The 20,021-nt window shown below is 43.2% G+C and overlaps 1 protein-coding gene across 4 annotated transcripts in view; it reads right to left on the reverse strand.

The window, feature by feature from the left end:
• The window catches only part of LOC118372938 (ubiquitin carboxyl-terminal hydrolase 42-like), a 35,730-nt gene that overhangs the window by 9,470 nt on the left and 6,239 nt on the right, over positions 1-20,021 (reverse strand). For 2 of the 4 annotated variants that reach the window (XM_052471666.1, XM_052471648.1), the window contains exons 2-8: positions 13,295-13,541; positions 8,475-8,684; positions 5,203-5,313; positions 4,797-4,896; positions 4,326-4,393; positions 684-754; positions 496-578 (exon numbers count right to left, since the gene is read on the reverse strand). In XM_052471666.1, the coding sequence (XP_052327626.1) occupies positions 496-578; positions 684-754; positions 4,326-4,393; positions 4,797-4,896; positions 5,203-5,313; positions 8,475-8,684; positions 13,295-13,532 (881 nt within the window). In that variant the 5' untranslated portion in view covers positions 13,533-13,541. Of the gene's footprint in view, positions 1-495; positions 579-683; positions 755-4,325; positions 4,394-4,796; positions 4,897-5,202; positions 5,314-8,474; positions 8,685-13,294; positions 13,542-14,753; positions 14,789-20,021 lie in introns of all 4 variants that reach the window. The other 2 variants (XM_052471656.1, XM_052471650.1) reach the window with 2 other exon arrangements.

Here is a 20,021-nt window from a genome sequence, read left to right on the forward strand (position 1 = left end):
CAGCTCTATACTGAGATGAACAACAATAACACTGGTTTAGGCAGCTCTATAATGAGATTAACAATAATAACACTGGTTTAGGCAGCTCTATACTGAGATGAACAATAATAACACTGGTTTAGGCAGCTCTATACTGAGATGAACAATAATAACACTGGTTTAGGCAGCTCTATACTGAGATGAACAATAATAACACTGGTTTAGGCAGCTCTATACTGAGATGAACAATAATAACACTGGTTTAGGCAGCTCTATACTGAGATGAACAATAATAACACTGGTTTAGGCAGCTCTATACTGAGATGAACAATAACAACACTGGTTTAGGCAGCTCTATACTGAGATGAACAATAATAACACTGGTTTAGGCAGCTCTATACTGAGATGAACAATAATAACACTGGTTTAGGCAGCTCTACTGAGATGAACAATAACAACACTGGTTTAGGCAGCATTTTGCTGAGATGAACAATAAATTAATCCAGATCTACTCACTTAGCGCATCTGTAGGCATTCTCTCCATCTAGCTGCTCAGGCTTAACAAACTGTTCCAGAGCCTTTGTGATACTGGGAGCAGTCTGAAAGGTAACACGGGTGACAGTTGTCAATGATGCATTCTTAGCAAGACACAATGGTTTGACAGGTTCCCCCTTTGTGCAGCATGAAAGGCAGTTCACCGTTACCTTTATTTCCAAAGCAACATCCAAATAAGGGTCAAACGTGTCAGAGACTGCTTTGCAGTTGAAACATTTTACTGTAAAAAAACATACACAATTAGATCATCTTACCTATTAACAAATGGCAGTCATCGAATGTTTTAATGGTGTACAAGACACAGCGAGAAAGTATAGAAATCAAACTTATTCAGCAGTTGTCACAGTGCTTTACAGATACAGTTGAAGTTTACATACACTTAGGTTGGAGTCATTAACTCGCTTTTCAACCACTCCACAAATTTCTTGATAACAAACTATAGTTTGGCAAGTTGGTTAGGATATCTACTTTGTGCATGACAAGTCATTTTTCCAACAATTGTTTACAGACGGATTATTTCACTTATTAATTCACTGTATCACAATTCTAGTGGGTCAGAAGTTTACATACACTAAGTTGACTGTGCCTTTAAACAGCTTGGACAATTCCATAAAATTATGTCATGGATATAGAGGCTTCTGATAAGCTAATTGAGTCAATTGGAGGTGTACCTGTGGATGTTATTCAAGGCCTACCTTCAAACTCAGTGCCTCTTTGCTTGACATCATGGGAAAATCGAAAGAAATCAGCAAAGACCTCAGAAAAAATGGTAGACCTTCACAAGTCTGGTTCATCCTCGGGAGCAATTTCCAAACGCCTGAAGGTACCACGTTCATCTGTACAAACAATAGTACGCAAGTATAAACACCATGGGACCACGCAGCCGTCATACCGCTCAGGAAGGAGACGTGTTCGGTCTCCTAGAGATGAATGTACTTTGGTGCGAAAAGTGCAAATCAATCCCAGAACAACAGCAAAGGACCTTGTGAAGATTCTGGAGGAAACGGGTACAAAAGTATCTATATCCACAGTAGAACAAGGGAAAAGGGGGACACTTGCACGCTGAAGAACACCCTCCCAACCATGAAGCACGGGGGTGGCAGTATCATGTTGTGGGGTGCTTTTCTGCAGGAGGGACTGGTGCACTTCACAAAATAAATGGCATCATGAGGAAGGAAAATTATGTGAATATATTGAAGCAACATCTCAAGACATCAGTCAGGAAGTTAAAGCTTGGTCGCAAATGGGTCTTACAAAAGGAAAATGACCCCAAGCATACTTTTAAAGTTGTGGAAAGATGGCTTAAGGACAACAAAGTCAAGGTATTGGAGTGGCCATCACAAAGCCCTGACCTCAATGCTATAAAAGATATGTGGGCAGAACTGCGTGTGTGAGCAAGGAGGCCTTACAAACCTGACTCAGTTACACCAGCTCTGTCAGGAGGAATGAGTCAATTCACCCAACTTATTGTGGGAAGCTTGTGGAAGGCTACCCAAAACATTTGACCCAAGTTCAACAATTTAAAGGCAATGCTACCAAATACTAATTGAGTATGTAAACTTCTGACCCACTGGGAATGTGATGAAATAAATAAAAGCTCAAATAAATCACTACTATTATTCTGACATTTCACTACTAATTTTGAAAATGACTCTCTCCAGAAAAAAGTCTCTCACTGTTGCCGCCTGCTACCGAACCCCCCTCAGCTCCCAGCTGTGCCCTGAACACCATTTGTGAATTGATTTCCCCCATCTAGCTTCAGAGTTTGTTCTGTTAGGTGACCTAAACTGGGATATGCTTAACACCCCGGCAGTCCTACAATCTAAGCAAGATGCCCTCAATCTCACACAAATCATCAAGGAACCCACCAGGTACAACCCTAACTCTGTAAGCAAGGGCACCCTCAGACGTCATCCTGACCAACTGGCCCTCCAAATACACCTCCGCTGTCTTCAACCAGGATCTCAGCGATCACTGCCTCATTGCCTGTATCTGCTACGGAGCCGCAGTCAAACGACCACCCCTCATCACTGTCAAACGCTCCCTAAAACACTTCTGTGAGCAGGCCTTTCTAATCGACCTGGCCCGGGTATCCTTGAAGGACATTGACCTCATCCCGTCAGTTGAGGATGCCTGGTCATTCTTTAAAAGTAACTTCCTCACCAATTTAGATAAGCATGCTCCGTTCAAAAAATGCAGAACTAAGAACAGATACAGCCCTTGGTTCACTCCAGACCTGACTGCCCTCGACCAGCACAAAAACATCCTGTGGCGGACTGCAATAGCATCGAATAGTCCCCGCGATATGCAACTGTTCAGGAAGTCAGGAACCAATAGTCAGGAAAGCTAAGGCCAGCTTCTTCAGGCAGAAGTTTGCATCCTGTAGCTCCAACTCCAAAAAGTTCTGGGACATTGAAGTCCATGGAGAACAAGAGCACCTCCTCCCAGCTGCCCACTGCACTGAGGCTAGGTAACACGGTCACCACCGATAAATCCATGATTATCGAAAACTTCAACAAGCATTTCTCAACGGCTGGCCATGCCTTCCGCATCACCACCCTGGATGGTTCCAACCTTGAATATGTGGACATTTATAAGTATCTAGGTGTCTGGCTAGACTGTAAACTCTCCTTCCAGACTCATATCAAACATCTCCAATCGAAAATCAAATCAAGAGTCGGCTTTCTATTCCGCAACAAAGCCTCATTCACTCACGCTGCCAAGCTTACCCTAGTAAAACTGACTATCCTACTGATCCTCGACTTCGGCGATGTCATCTACAAAATTGCTTCCAACACTCTACTCAGTAAACTGGATGCAGTTTATCACAGTGCCATCCGTTTCGTCACTAAAGCACCTTATACCACCCACCACTGCGACTTGTATGCTCTAGTCGGCTGGCCCTCGCTACATATTCGTCGCCAGACCCACTGGCTCCAGGTCATCTACAAGGCCATGCTAGGTAAAGCTCCGCCTTATCTCAGTTCACTGGTCACGATGGCAACACCCATACGTAGCACGCGCTCCAGCAGGTGTATCTCACTGATCATCCCTAAAGCCAACAACTCATTCGGCCGCCTTTCGTTCCAGTACTCTGCTGCCTGTGACTGGAACGAATTGCAAAAATCGCTGAAGTTGGAGACTTATCTCCCTCACCAACTTCAAACATCAGCTATCTGAGCAGCTAACCGATCGCTGCAGCTGTACATAGTCTATTGGTAAATAGCCCACCCATTTTCACCTACCTCATCCCCACAGTTTTTATTTATTTACTTTTCTGCTCTTTTGCACACCAATATCTCTACCTGTACATGATCATCTGATCATTTATCACTCCAGTGTTAATCTGCAAAATTGTAATTATTCGCCTACCTCCTCATGCCTTTTGCACACATTGTATATAGACTGCCCATTTTTTCTCTACTGTGTTATTGACTTGTTAATTGTTTACTCCATGTGTAACTCTGTTGTCTGTTCACACTGCTATGCTTTATCTTGGCCAGGTCGCAGTTGCAAATGAGAACTTGTTCTCAACTAGCCTACCTGGTTAAACGAAGGTGAAAAAAAAAATAATAATCACATTCTTAAAAGAAAGTGGTGATCCTAAGACAGGGAATCTTTTACAAGGATTAAATGTCAGGAATTGTGAAAATTTGAGTTTAAATGTATTTGGCTAAGGTGTATGTAAACCTCTGACTTCAACTGAACCTAGTCTAATACCTCAAAGGGCAAGCAACTCTCATATCAGCTTCAGTAAGTGAGACATTTAAAGATTACACCAATAAGCCTACCTCTGGACCGTAAATACCCTCCAAAGACTTGATGGATGAAACTGGTTGCTTGCGTTTGCCTGTCCAATCTGTTGTAAAAGTAAACATAAAATGGTTAAAGATGCTTATCAGTGACTCCCAATAGCCTTAAGGGAAATTACCTTTATGCGTATACACAGGATCATATAAATCAAGATAGCCTTAATTTAATTTGTCATTGGGACAGCCCTTTGAGGAGCAACAGACATCTGAGGAAATAGAGCAAAGGTAATTGCTAAGGGTAGAGGCAACCTGTTGAGGGGCAGAATAGCCTTCCACTACACGGGAGGGGGATCGTAAAGTCAGTTAGGGGTCCCTGGTGTATAGGAGATGGTCACTAAAACATGATATATTGATCATGTCTCGCTCTGTGCTATATGTGAATGTGGGTCAGATGCAAGTCCAGAACAGTGCTTCCTAGTGGCTGAACACTGATTTCAGTGTAACACCTACTTGTTTAGAGGCAGGCAGGACTTTTGCATAGCGTCCACTGTGTACCGCAGGAACTCATGGGCATCCTCTTGGCTGCCAAAGCGGAAATGCTTTGCAATCCCTGCACAGGTGTTATACAGAGGTGGGGAGGAAGACTCAATAAATAGACTTTGACCCTGTCAGTTTTCCCTACAAAAATGACAGCATCAACTCTTTTTTTTGGAGGGAAAACTATTTTGCTGACTAGGTTTCCCAGAATTCTGCACCTGTGATGCAGTCCCAACTCTCCTTCCATTTTTGAAGGGAAAAAGTATTTTCCGGACATGTTATTTAGTTGTAATGGCTTTCAACACGCCTGAACAAAGACTTTCCTTTCAACTTTGTGCTAAAGGGTTTCCCCCTCTGATTCCAAGTAAACACTACTTACGTTTGAGCTCGTTGAGGACTCCGATGGGCTTGATGACATTCCCAGAGTTGGCGAAGACCTGGGTGATGTGATTCTGCATTGTGCACATCATACAGAACCCAGGCTCATGACCTGAACATCAACACAGATGACGGTCAATCAGGTAATAGGTATTAAAAGGTACAACGCATTTAAAGGTCTCAATATTAAATCATTTATCATTTCTGGGTAACAATTAAGTACCTTAATGTGATTTTTCTTTACCAGTTTAATTGAAAACAATCAAAATAGCTTAACAAAAATCTATTTCTCAAGCAAGAATTTTGCTAGGATTGTCTGGGAGTGATCTGAGTGGGGAGAGAAAAACTAGCTGTTACTGGCAAAGAGGTTTGGAACTCTTTCTTATTGGTCTATTAACTAATTTACCACCTGGTGTTGTCACCAGGCAGGCCAAAACTCCATCCCACCAAAACAGGCTGAAATTTCAGGCAGTCTTTTCAAACAGCTCTTAGACTTAAAGGGCAATATCATAATTTTCACAGTATTATTCCAACTTTTAGGGTGGAAATGTATATAAAACACATAAATAGTTGACTGCACTTGGCCTTTAAAGGGATACTTTGGGATTTTGGCAATGAAGCCCTTTTATCTACTTCCCCGGAGTCAGATAAACGGCATGAAGGAAGTTAGAAGTAGTTTTGTGAGCCGATGCGAACTATCATTAGCGCAATTAAAGTTTATACCATAGAGTCTTGGTGCAGGTACAGCCAACTAGCGAAAATATGTCAAATATATCGTAAAAATAATATCCCGATATGTATTTTTTTTTTTTTTTACCCCATCACAAATTTCCAAAACCCCAAGTATCTCTTTAAGCAAACAACCAACATACAGTGCCCAGAAAGTATTCACACCCCTTGACTTACTCCTCATTATGTTACAGCCCGAATTCAAAATGGATTCATTTGATTTCTCTCATTTACACACAATACTCCATAATAAAAAGTTAACATGGTTCTTGAATTTGTAGCAAATTTATTGAAAATTAAATAGAAAAAATTTTGAATTTACATAAATCTTCGCACCCCTGAGTCAATACTTTGGAGAAGCACCTTTGGTGGCGATTACAGCTTTGAGTCATCTTGAATATGTTGATCAACTTTTGGGATTTTCTCGCAAATGTTCTCAAGCTATGTTAAGTTAGATGGGGAACGGCAACCCTCAAGTCTTTCCAGATTTAATAGGATTCAAGTCTACGCTTTGGCTGGGCCAATCAATGATTTTCAAACTCTTGTTCTGAAAACATTTGAGCATTGCTTTGGCTGTCTGCTTGTGGTTATTGTACTGTTGGAATGTAAATCTTCGCCCCCAGTCTGAGGTCGTTTGCACTCTGAAGCAGGTTCTCAGTAAAGGATTTGCCTGTATTTGGCGCCATTCATTGTTCCCGCTATCCTTACCAGTCTCCCAGTCACTGAATAGCATCACCATAGCATGATGCTGCCACCACCATGCTTCATAGTAGGGATGGTGTTAGACAGGTGATGAGCTGTGCCTGGTTTTCTCCAGACATAGCGCTTTGTATTCAGGCCAAATAGTTCAATTTTTGTCTCATCAGACCACAGAATCTTTTGTCTTATGATCTCGGTTGCACACTCCAGGTGTGTTGTCATGTAGAGACTGTTGTCCTTCTGGCAGGTTCTCCCATCTCAGCCAAGGAACTGTGTAGTTTAAATGTAAATGTAATTTTGTCAGAGTGGTCATTGGGTTCTTGGTCACCTCCCTGACCAAGGTCCTTCTTGCCTGGTTGCTCAGTTCGGCCGGACGGCCAGCTCTAGGCAGAGTCTGTATAGTTCCATATTTTTTTAAATTCCCAATGATGGAGACCACTGTGCTCTTGGAAACATTCAACACTCAAATTGTTTTATACCCTTCCCCAGATATATAGTACCCGTCAAAAGTTTGGACACACCTGCTCATTCAAGGGTTTTTCTTTCTTTACATTGTAGAATAATAGTGAAGACCTCAACTATGAAATAACACATATGGAATCATATCGTAACCAAAAAAGTGTTAAACAAATAAAATATTATACATTTGAGATTATTCAAATAGCCACCCTTTGCCTTAACAGCTTTGCACACTCTTGGCATTCTCTCAACCAGCTTCAAGGTAGTCACCTGGAATGCATTTCAATTAACAGGTGTGCCTTTCCTTCTTAATGCATGAGTCAGTTGTGGTGTGACAAGGTAGGGTTTGTATACAGAAGATATCCCTATTTGGTAAAAGACCAAGCCCATATTATGGCAAGAACAGCTCAAATAAGCAAAGAGAAATGACAGTCCATCATTACATTACTTTAAGGTCAGTCAATCTGGAAAATTTCAAGAACTTTGAAAGTTACTTCAAATGCAGCCACAAAAGCCATCAAGCGCTATGATGAAACTGGGTCTCATGAGGACCCCCACAGAAAAGGAAGACCCAGAGTTGCCTCTGCTGCAGAGGATAAGTTTATTAGAGTTAACTGCACCTCAGATTGCAGCCCAAATAAAATGTTTCACAGAGCTCAGTAACACACACATCTCAACATCAACTGTTCAGAGGAGACTGCGTGAATCAAGCCTTCATGGTCGAATTGCTGAAAAGAAACCACTAAAAGGGCATTAATGGGAAGAAGAGACTTGCTTGGGCCAAGAAACACGAGCAATGGACATTAAACACGTGGAAATCTGTCCTTTGGTCTGATGAGTCCAAATTTGCGATTTTTAACTCCAACTGTCGTGTCTTTGAGACGTAGGTGAACGGATGATCTCCACATGTGTGGTTCCCACCATGAAGCATGGAGGTGGTGTGATGGTGCATTGCTGGTGACACTCAGTGATTTATTTAAAATTCAATGCACACTTAACCAGCATGGCTACCACAGCATTCATAGTTTTGAGGTCTTCCCTATTATTCTACAATGTAGAAAATAGTAAAAATAAAGAAAAACCCTTGAATGAGTAGGTTCCCAAACTTTTGACTGGTACTGTATGCCTCATCACAATTCTATGTCAGATCTACAGACAGTTCCTTGGACTTAATGGTATAGTTTCTGCTCTGACATGCATGTTAACTGTGGTACCTTATGTATGAATCCATTTTGAATTCAGGCTGTAACACAACGTGCAATAAATCAAGTGGTATGAATACTTTCTGAAGTCTCAGTTTGTCGAATATAACTTATTTTCTTTCTCTTTCTAACCTTCTCCTGCTATGAAAATGTAACAGAGCCCCTGGTTCTATTACCCACATACATGTTTTAGAGTGCTCCCGGGACAGCATGTAGTTAGTGAGGGGAGCGGTATAGGTGAGACACTGCAGAGCAGAGTTGAGGAAGCAGGTGTTTCCCAGGTTCTGGAGACCTGATCCGATGCGGTGGACCTGGTTCCACTTCAGGCTGAGCTGCTCGGCTGGGAACAGCACCTTCTGGGGCAGGGCGATGCCGTCCCCACTGGTCAGCACCACTGCAAAGGGGAAGGGGAAAGAAATGGTCAAATACATGACAAAAGGAGTGTTGCCTGATAGATAACCCAGTGGGAATAAATCTCTGAAGGTCGTCTAAGGAAAAGTTGTTTTTGACTGCGTCCAACTTGAAGGCACGATGAAATTGACAATCAATTTTTGAGAGAATCTGAAAAGACTTCAATTCAAAGCTAGGGCATATTTGATGGGTGGGGGACGGCAGGAAAATCATGTGTTTCTTGTTTACTGACATAACATGTGGTGCCACCGGATCTATGGTTCAGGGTACATCAGGCTATTGATTTAAACCCCCTCAGAACAATATGTTTACATAACTGGGCCATTATAAAAGACCGCAACATAAAACACCTATGAGAACCGGTTCAGGCAGTCACTTATGAGAAGAGATGTGGGAAACTACAGCTACTCAACTCAGCACTCTCTGTGTGGAGAGGCTTGAAATACAGTGCATTTAGAAAGTATTCAGATCCCTTGACTTTTTCCAATTTGTTACGTTACAGCCTTATTCTAAAATGGATACAATTATTTTCCCCCTCATCAATCCACACACAACTCCATAATGACAAAGCAAAAATAGGTTTAGATTTTTTGGCAAATGTATATTTTAAAAAATCTAACTCATGACATTTACATAAGTATACAGACCCTTTACTCAGTACTTTTGAAGCACCTTTGGCAGCAATTACAGCCTCGAGTCTTCTTGGATATTATGCTACAAGCTTGGCACACCTGTATTCGGAGAGTTTCTCCCATTCTTCTCTGCAGATCCTCTCAAGCTCTGTCAGGTTGGATGGGGAGCGTCGCTGCACAGCTATTTTCAGGTCGCACCAGAGATGTTCGATCCGGTTCAAGCCCGGGCTCTGGCTGGGCCACTCAAAGATATTCAGAGACTTGTCCTGAAGCCACTACTGCGTTGTCTTGGTTGTGTGTTTAAGGCCGTTGTCCTGTTAGAAGGTGAACCGTTGGCCCAGTCTGAGGTCCTGAGCAGGTTTTCATCAAGGATCTCCCTGTACTTTGTGCCATTCATCTTTGCCTCGATCCTGACTAGTCTCCCATTCCCTGTTGCTGAAAAACACCCCCACAACACGATGCTGCCACCCACATACTTCACCGTAGGGATGGTGACAGGTTTCCTACAGACGTAACGCTTGGCATTCAGGCTAAATAGTTCAATCCTGGTTTCATCAGAACAGAGAATCTTGATTCTCATGGTCAGAGTCCTTTAGGTACCCTTTGGCAAACTCCAATCAGGCTGTCATGTGCCTTTTACTGAGGAGTGGTTCCGTCTGGCCAAGCTACCATAAAGGCCTGATTGGTGGAGTGCTGCAGAGATGGTTGTCCTTCTGGAAGGTTCTCCCACAGAGGTACTCTAGAGCTCTGTCAGAGTGACCATCGGGTTCTTGGTCACCTCCCTGACCAAGGCCCTTCTCTTCCGATTGGCTGGGTGGCCAGCTCTAGGAAGAAACTTGGTGGTTCCATTCAAGAATGATGGAGGCCACTGTTCTTGGGGACCGTCAATGCTGCAGAACTTTTTGGTACCCTTCCCCAGATCTGTGCCTCGATTACAATCCTGTCCCGGAGCTCTATGGACAATTCTTGTCAACTGTGGGACCTTGTATAGACAGGTGTGTGAGCCTTTCCAAATCATGCCAATCAAGTTGTAGAAACATCAAGGATGACCAATGTAAACAGGATGCACCAGAGCTCAATTTCCAGTCTCATAGCAAAGGGTCTGAATACTAATGTAAATAAGGGATCTGTTTTATATTTTTAATAAATGTGCAAAAAAATTCTACAAACCTGTTTTAGCTTTGTAATTATGGGTTATTGTGTGTATATATTGATGAGGGAAAAAAATGTATAATCCATTTGAGAATAAGTCTGTAACGTAACAAAATGTGGAAAAAGATATGAAGATGGCGCAGGAGAAAAAAATCAGGGTGCCTTGTGAGGATCATGTGACGAGTGGCTAATCTGCCTTTGCCTTCCGTCCTGCTAGCTAACGTTCAATCGCTGGAAAATGGGACAATCTGAAAGCACGTATATCCTACCAACGAGACATTACAAACTATAATATCTTATGTTTCACTGAGTCGTGGCTAAACGACGACATTAAGAACATACAGCTGGTGGGTTATACAATATCTATCGTCAGGATAGAACAGCAGCCTCTGGTAAGACACAGGGCGGGGGCCTATGCATATATGTTAACAGCTGGTGCACGATATCTAAGGAAGTCTCAAGGTTTTGCTCACCTGAGGTAGAGTATCTCATGATAAGCTGTAGATCACACTATCTACCTAGAGAGTGTTCATCTGCGGACTCTCCTTCACCGGAGCCAACGTGAGTAAAACATAACGCGTTTACCCTCGCAAGGCTGTCGGCCCAGACGGCATCCCTAGCCGCATCCTCAGAGCATGTGCAGACCAGCTGGCTGGTGTGTTTACGGACATATTCAATCAATCCCTATCGCAGTCTGCTGTTCCCACATGCTTCAAGAGGGCCAACATTGTTCCTGTTCCCAAGAAAGCTAAGGTAACTGAGCTAAATGACTATCGCCCGCCCCGTAGCACTCAGTTCCATCATCATGAAGTGCTTTGAGAGTCTAGTCAAGGATCATATCACCTCCACCCTAACCGACACCCTAGACCCACTCCAATTTGCTTACCACCCAATAGGTCCACAGACGATGCAATCGCAATAACGCTGCACACTACCCTAACCCATCTGAAGAGGAATACCTATGTAAGAATGCTGTTCATCGACTACAGCTCAGGATTTAACACCATAGTACCCTCCAAACTCGTCATTAAGCTTGAGACCATCGGTCTCGACCCCACCCCATGCAACTGAGTCCTGGACTTTCTGACGAGCCGCCCCCAGGTAGTGAGAGTAGGAAACAACATCTCCACCCCGCTGATCCTCAACACTGGGGTCCCACAAGGGTGCTTTCTCAGCCCTCTCCTGTACTCCCTGTTCACCCACGCCTCCAACTCAATCATCAAGTTTGCAGACGACAAGACAGTGGTAGGCTTGATTACCAACAACGACGAGACGGCCTACAGGGAGGAGGTGAGGGCCCTCGGAGTGTGGTGTCAGGAAAATAACCTCACACTCAACGTCAACAAAACAAATGAGATTATCGTGGACTTCAGGAAACAGCAGAGGGAGCACCCCCCTAGCCACATCGACGGGACAGTAGTGGAGAAGGTAGAAAGTTATTTGGCGTACACATCAAACTTTTACAGATGCACACCGCCTGGTACAGCAACTGCTCCGCCCACAACCGAAAGGCTCTCCAGAGGGTAGTGAGGTCTGCACAACGCATCACCGGGGGCAAACTACCTGCCCTCCAGGACACCTACACCACCCGATATCATAGGAAGGCCAAAAAGATAATCAAGGACAACAACCTGGTCCTTCTGTAGCTCAGTTGGTAGAGCATGGCGCTTGTAACACCAGGGTAGTGGGTTCGATTCCCGGGACCACCCATACGTAGAATGTATGCACACATGACTGTAAGTCGCTTTGGATAAAAGCGTCTGCTAAATGGCATATATTATTATTATATTAACCACCCGAGCCACTGCCTGTTCACCCCGCTATCATCCAGAAGGCGAGGTCAGTACAGGTGCATCAAAGCTGGGACCGAGAGACTGAAAAACAGCTTCTAACTCAAGGCCATCAGACTGTTAAAAAGCCATCACTAACATTGAGTGGCTGCTGCCAACATACTGACTCAAATCTCTAGCCAATTTAATAATTGGATGTAATAAATGTATCACTAGTCACTTTAAACAATGCCACTTTAAATAATGTTTACATACCCTACATTACTCATCTCATATGTATATACTGTACTCTATACCATCTACTGCATCTTGCCTATGCCGTTCGGCCATCGCTCATCCATATACTTATGTACATATTCTTATTAATTCCTTTACACTTGCGTGTATAAAGTAGTTGTTGTGAAATTGTTAGATTACTTGTTAGATATTACTGCATGGTCGGAACTAGAAGCACAAGCATTTCACTACACTCGCATTACCATGTGTATGTGACCAATAACATTTGGTTTATTTGAATTTGTATTTTTTGTAGCTGTCAACATACCACCACAGACCGATGCTGACACTAAAACCGCACTCAATGAGTTGTATACTGCCATAAGCAAACAGGAAAATGCTCATTCAGAGGCAGCGCTCCAAGTGGCTGTGGACTTTAATGCAGACTAACTTAAATCCGTTTTACCTATTTTCTATCAGCATGTTAAATTTGCAACCAGAGAGGGACAAAATCCAGACCACCTTTAGTCCATACACAGAGACTCGTGCAAATCTGACCATAATTCTATCCTCCTGATTCTTTTTTAAAAGCAAACATTAAAGCAGAAAGCACAAGTGACTCGGTCTATAAAAAGTGGTCAGATGAAGCCGATGCTAAACTGCAGGACTGTTTTGCTAGCACAGACTGGAATATGTTCCGGGATTAATTTTATACACTTGGGAATCCTGCAACCAAAGATACATTGTCTACTATATCTGTTATGAGTTAAAATATTTGAGTTGAGCACACCAACCCTCCACACCTTGTTCCTTGGGCCTGTCTGCACTGCTGCTGTTGACTGTGGCTCCAGGAGTGGGACCCATGCAGCCCCCCGTCTTCACCCTGGGGGCGTCGGAGGACGAGGGCCCCCCCGCCCCCCAGCTGGAGCAGCCACTGTCCATCCCGTTCCCGTCACCGCCGGGAAAGTTCAGCGATCCTGAGCGCTTGCACCCGACTGACTCTAGGTCAGATTTCTCTGAAGATCTGTCAACTATGGTCATTGTTCATTGCTGTTGGACAAAAAAATACAAATAGAGAGGGTGATGTTAGGCAATGTTTCTTTAGATACTAACCTAGGCCTAGTTGGGAGTACTGAACTGTGTCAAAAATCACCCTGGAGGTAGAACACATGAAGTAACACCTAGGAATATAAAAGTAAACATCTTGAACAAGACTAGCTCTGTAGCTCTAGAAGAGGATGAAAGAGCTTTACAGAAACTGTAACCGCCCATAAACCACCCAAAAGCATCCTACTTTCCATTTCAAACTCACATTATTTCCTGGAACTCTAATGGGTCAGTGCTACTAGAGGTCGACCAATTATGATTTTTCAACGCCGATGCCGATTAAATCGGCCGATTTGTATTTATTTATTTGTAATAATGACAATTACAACAATACTGAATGAATACTTATTTTAACGTAATATAATACATCAAAATCAATTTAGCCTCAAGTAAATAATGAAACATGTTCAATTTGGTTTAAATAATGCAAAAACAAAGTGTTGGAGAAGAAAGTAAAAGTGAAATATGTGCTAATGTAAGAAGGCTGACGTTTCAGTTCCTTGCTCAGAACATGAGAACATATGAAAGCTGGTGGTTCCTTTTAACATGAGTCTTCAATATTCCCAGGTAAGAAGTTTTAGGTTGTAGTTATTATAGGAATTATGGGACTATTTCTCTCTATACCATTTGTATTTCATTAACCTTTGACTATTGGATGTTCTTATAGGCACTTTAGTAGTGCCAGTGTAACAGTATAGCTTCCGTCCCGCTCCTCCCTGGGCTCGAACCAGCAACACAACGACAACAGCCACCATCGAAGCAGCGTTACCCATGCAGAGTAAGGGGAACAACTACTAGAAGGCTCAGAGCGAGTGACGTTTGAAACACTATTAGCGCGCGCTAACTAGCTATTTCACTTCGGTTACACCAGCCTCATCTTGGGAGTTGATAGGCTTGAAGTCATAAACAGTGCAATGCTTGACGCACAACGAAGAGCTGCTGGCAAAACGCACGAAAGTGCTGTTTGAATGAATGTTTACGCGCCTGCTTCTGCCTCCCATCGCTCAGTCAGATACTTGTATGCTCAGTCAGATTATATACAACGCAGGACACGCTAGATAATATCTAGTAATATCATCAATCATGTGTAGTTAACTAGTGATTATGATTGATTGTTTTTTTATAAGAAAAGTTTAATGCCAGCTAGCAACTTACCTTGGCTTACTGCATTCGTGTAACAGGCAGTCTTCCTTGTGGAGTGCAACCAGAGAGAGGAGAGGCAGGTCGTTATTGCATTGGACTAGTTAAATGCAAGATTGGATCCCCCGAGCTGACAATGAGAAAAATCTGTCATTCTGCCCCTGAAAGAGGCAGTTAACCCACCGTTCCTAGGCCGTCATTGAAAATAAGAATGTGTTCTTTTAACTGACTTGGCATTTTTTTTTATTTATTATTATTATTATTATTTTTTTTTAAATCGGCAAATCGGCTCCCAAAAATACACATTTCCGATTGTTATGAATACTGTATACTCTGTATACTTCTGGCCCTTCTTTGTACACTGTGTTAACAACCCTCCAGGCAAGCTTCAATGCCATACAACTCTCCTTCCGTGGCCTCCAATTGCTCTTAAATACAAGTGAAACTAAGTGCATGCTCTTCAACTGATCGCTGCCTGCACCTGCCCGCCATCACTACTCTGGACGGCTCTGACTTCGAATATGTGGACAACTACAAATACCTAGGTGTCTGGTTAGACTGTAAACTCTCCTTCCAGACCCACATCAAACATCTCCAATCCAAAGTTAAATCTAGAATTGGCTTCCTATTTCGCAACAAAGCATCCTTCACTCATGCTGCCAAACATACCCTTGTAAAACTGACCATCCTACCAATCCTCGACTTCGGCGATGTCATTTACAAAATAGCCTCCAATACCCTACTCAACAAATTGGATGCAGTCTATCACAGTGCCATCCGTTTTGTCACCAAAGCCCCACACACTACCCACCATTGCGACCTGTACGCTCTCGTTGGCTGGCCCTCGCTTCATACTCGTCGCCAAACCCACTGGCTACATGTCATCTACAAGACCCTGCTAGGTAAAGTCCCCCCTTATCTCAGCTCGCTGGTCACCATAGCATCACCCACCTGTAGCACGCGCTCCAGCAGGTATATCTCTGGTCACCCCCAAAACCAATTCTTTCTTTGGCCGCCTCTCCTTCCATTTCTCTGCTGGCAATGACTGGAACGAACTACAAAAATCTCTGAAACTCGAAACACTTATCTCCCTCACTAGCTTTAAGCACCAACGGTCAGAGCAGCTCACAGATTACTGCACCTGTACATAGCCCACCTATAATTTAGCCCAAACAACTACCTCTTTCCCTACTGTATTTTTGTATTTATTTTATTTTGCACCCCATTATTTTTTCTTCTTTGCACATTCTTCTACTGCAAATCTACCATTCCAGTGTTTTCCTTGCTATATTGTATTTACTTTGCCACCATGGCCTTTTTTTCCCCCTTTACCTCCCTTATTTCACCTCATTTGCTCACATCGTATATAGACTTGTTTATACTGTATTATTGACTGTATGTTTGTTTTACTCCATGTGTAACTCTGTGTCGTTGTATGTGTCGAACTGCTTTGCTTTATCTTGGCCAGGTCGCAATTGTTAATGAGAACTTGCCTACCTGGTTAGATAAATAAATAATAAATAAAAACTTGAAATTGGCCCTAATTTTTTTATTTTTTATTTCACCTTTATTTAACCAGGTAGGCTAGTTGAGAACAAGTTCTCATTTGCAACTGCGACCTGGCCAAGATAAAGCATAGCAGTGTGAACAAACAACACAGAGTTACACATGGAGTAAACAATTAACAAGTCAATAACACAGTAGAAAAAAAATGGGCAGTCTATATACAATGTGTGCAAAAGGCATGAGGAGGTAGGCGAATAATTACAATTTTGCAGATTAACACTGGAGTGATAAATGATCAGATGGTCATGTACAGGTAGAGATATTGGTGTGCAAAAGAGCAGAAAAGTAAATAAATAAATAAATAAAAATTAAATTGGCCATTCCGATTAATCGGTCGACCTCTAAGTGCTACCATCCACTTTGAAGATGCAGATTGTGGCAAATTCAGTGCACCGTACAAAAATTAAATGTATTCCTAGAACCTATCTTACACAGCAACAGTTAAGATTATGATTGTCATAAACATTTATGTTCTGAGTGTCACAATGTGACTAACATTTTCAGTGATTGTTATCCTGGGTAGGATTTCACTATGTAAGTAGCCTCAATCACACAGAGCATCAACCAGGATTGACCTGCTCAATTACCAGCAGGTGGTCTGTCTGGTGGTGTAAATGGGTCATATAAAAGTCATGCAGACAACCCAATGGATATAAAAGCAAAAGTATTTCTCAGAGTGAGAAAACAAGTTCTGCAGACAGTGTAGAAGCCCCAAAGGCATGCTTTGCTTAGGTTTTGCATTGAATGTACATGCAACATAGAGACAAAGCTTTGAAGTTTGGTTTAGTGACACATTTAGTGACTGCAAGTTATAGAAGAACATTACAACAAAGTGAACAGCAATCCTAAATGGATCCTATGCCCCAGTGGAGATCTGAAAGAATGACAGGAAATGTATGATTTTTGCCTTAGTCAAGACTAAAATCCAGGAATTCAGCAACAAACAAAAAAACATGATTTAGGAAATATGTTCAAGTGTTCGCAAAAATAAAAAGACATACAGTAGATGAGCAAAAGTATGTGGACACATGCTCGTCGAACATCTCATTCCAAAATCATGGGCTGTAATTACAGCCTACACTCTTCTGGGAAGGCAATGTAACATTGCAGCGGGGACTTGCTTCCATTTAGCAACAAGCATTAGTGAGGTCAGGTACTGATGTTGGGCAATTAGGCCTGGCTAGCAGTCGGCGTTCTAATTCATCCCAAAGGTGTTCGGTGGAGTTGAGGTCAGGGCTCTGTGCAGGACAGTCAAGTACTTCGACACTGATCTCGACAAACCAGTTCTGTATGGACCTTACTTTGTGCACAGGGGCATTGTCATGCAGAAACAGGAAAGAGCATTCCCTAAACAGTGGCCAAAAAGTTGGAAGCACAGATTCATCTAGAATGTCATTTTATGCTATAGCGTTAAGGTTGCCCTTCACTGGAACTAGGGGGCCTAGCCCAAACCATGAAAAACAGCCCCAGACCATTATTTCTCCTCCAAAAAACTTCACAGTTGGTAATATGCATTCGGGCATCAGCCAAACCCTGATTAATCCGTCAACCCCAGATTAATCCGTCGGACTGCCAGATGGTGTAGTGATTCATCACTCCAGAGAATGCGTTTCCACTGCTCCAGAGTCCAATGGCGGCGAGCTTTACACCACTCCAGCCGACGTTTGGCATTGAACATGGTGATCTTAGGCTTGTGTGCGGCTGCTCGGTCATGGAAACCCATTTCATGAAGCTCCTGACGAACAGTTCTTGTGCTGACGTTGCTTCCAGAGGCAGTTTGGAATTCGGTAGTGAGTGTTGCAACTGAGGACAGACAATTTTTAAGCAATAATAGCACTTACAGATGACCAGGGCAGCTTTAGCAGGGCAGGAATGTGACAAACTGACTTGTTGGAAAGGTGGCATCCTATGATGGTGCCACATTGAAAGTCACAGTTCTTTAGTAAGGCCATTCTACTGCCAATGTTTGTCTATGGAAATTGCATAGCTGTGTGCTCGATTTTATACACCTGTCAGCAACGGATGTGGCTGAAATAGCCGAATCCACTAATTTGAAGGGGTGTCAACATACACTATATATACAAAAGTATGTGATCGTGTTTCAAGGTAATCTAGGTATGAAATTATTGTATTTGAAAAAAACATCTCTTTTATGGCTTAGTTGTGGTCAATTTGCAGTGGAAATTAATATGCTTCGACCATCCGCTCCAACTAAAATCGGCCCGCGGCTGAATCTAGCGTCCTACCCGAGTGAGTCTAGGGGTCTTTGGTTCAGCGTTTGAGTTGCATCTTCGACACCTGGCATCTGGGTTGCATATATAGTAAATGCGTTTCTGAGACACACACACACACAACTTTACTAAAACGCCGCCAAATTACATCACATTATCACTACAGGTCAGTAGTCTAAACTATTTTTAATTTATTTTTTTAACCCCCTTTTTCTCCCCAATTTCGTGGTATCCAATTGTTAGTAGTTAGTGTCTTGTCTCATCGCTACAACTCCCGCACAGACTCGGGAGAGGCGTAGGTCGAGATCTATTGCGTCCTCAAAAACACAACCCAACCAAGACGCACTGCTTCTTAACACAACACACATCCAACCCGGAAGCCAGCCGCACCAATGTTTCGGAGAAAACACCGTACAACTAGCGACCTGGTCAGGGTGCACTGCGCCCGGCTTGCCACAGGAGTCGCTTGTGCATGATGAGACAAGGATATCCCTGCCGGCCAAACCCTCCCCAACCCGGACGATGCTAGGCCAATTACAAGGGCACCCTCATAGACGTCATCCTGACCAACTGGCCCTCCAAATACACCTCCGCTGTCTTCAACCAGGATCTCAGCGATCACTGCCTCATTGCCTGTATCCGCTACAGAGCCGCAGTCAAACGACCACCCCTCATCACTGTCAAACGCTCTCTAAAACACTTCTGTGAGCAGGCCTTTCTAATCGACCTGGCCCGGGTATGCTGGAAGGACATTGACCTCATCCCGTCAGTTGAGGATGCCTGGTCATTCTTTAAAAGTAACTTCCTCACCATTTTAGATAAGCATGCTCCGTTCAAAAAATGCAGAACTAAGAACAGATATAGCCCTTGGTTCACTCCAGACCCGACTGCCCTCGACCAGCACAAAAACATCCTGTGGCGGACTGCAATAGCATCGAATAGTCCCCGCGATATGCAACTGTTCAGGGAAGTCAGGAACCAATACACGCAGTCAGTCAGGAAATCTAAGGCCAGCTTCTTCAGGCAGAAGTTTGCATCCTGTATCTCCAACTCCAAAAAGTTCTGGGACACTGAAGTCCATGGAGAACAAGAGCACCTCCTCCCAGCTGCCCACTGCACTGAGGCTAGGTAACACGGTCACCCCCTATAAATCCATGATTATCGAAAACTTCAACAAGCATTTCTCAACGGCTGGCCATGCCTTCCGCCTGGCTACTCCAACCTCGGCCAACAGCTCCCCCCCCCCCCACAGCTACTTGCCCAAGCCTCTCCAGGTTCTCCTTTACCCAAATCCAGATATCAGATGTTCTGAAAGAGCTGCAAAACCTGGACCTGTACAAATCAGCTGGGCTTGACAATCTGGACCCTCTATTTCTGAAACTATCCGCCGCCATTGTCGCAACCCCTATTACCAGCCTGTTCAACCTCTCTTTCATATCGTCTGAGATCCCCAAGGATTGGAAAGCTGCCGCAGTCATCCCCCTCT

The sequence above is a fragment of the Oncorhynchus keta genome, chromosome 2 (assembly GCF_023373465.1).
Source record: "Oncorhynchus keta strain PuntledgeMale-10-30-2019 chromosome 2, Oket_V2, whole genome shotgun sequence".
Lineage (NCBI taxonomy): Eukaryota > Metazoa > Chordata > Actinopteri > Salmoniformes > Salmonidae > Oncorhynchus > Oncorhynchus keta.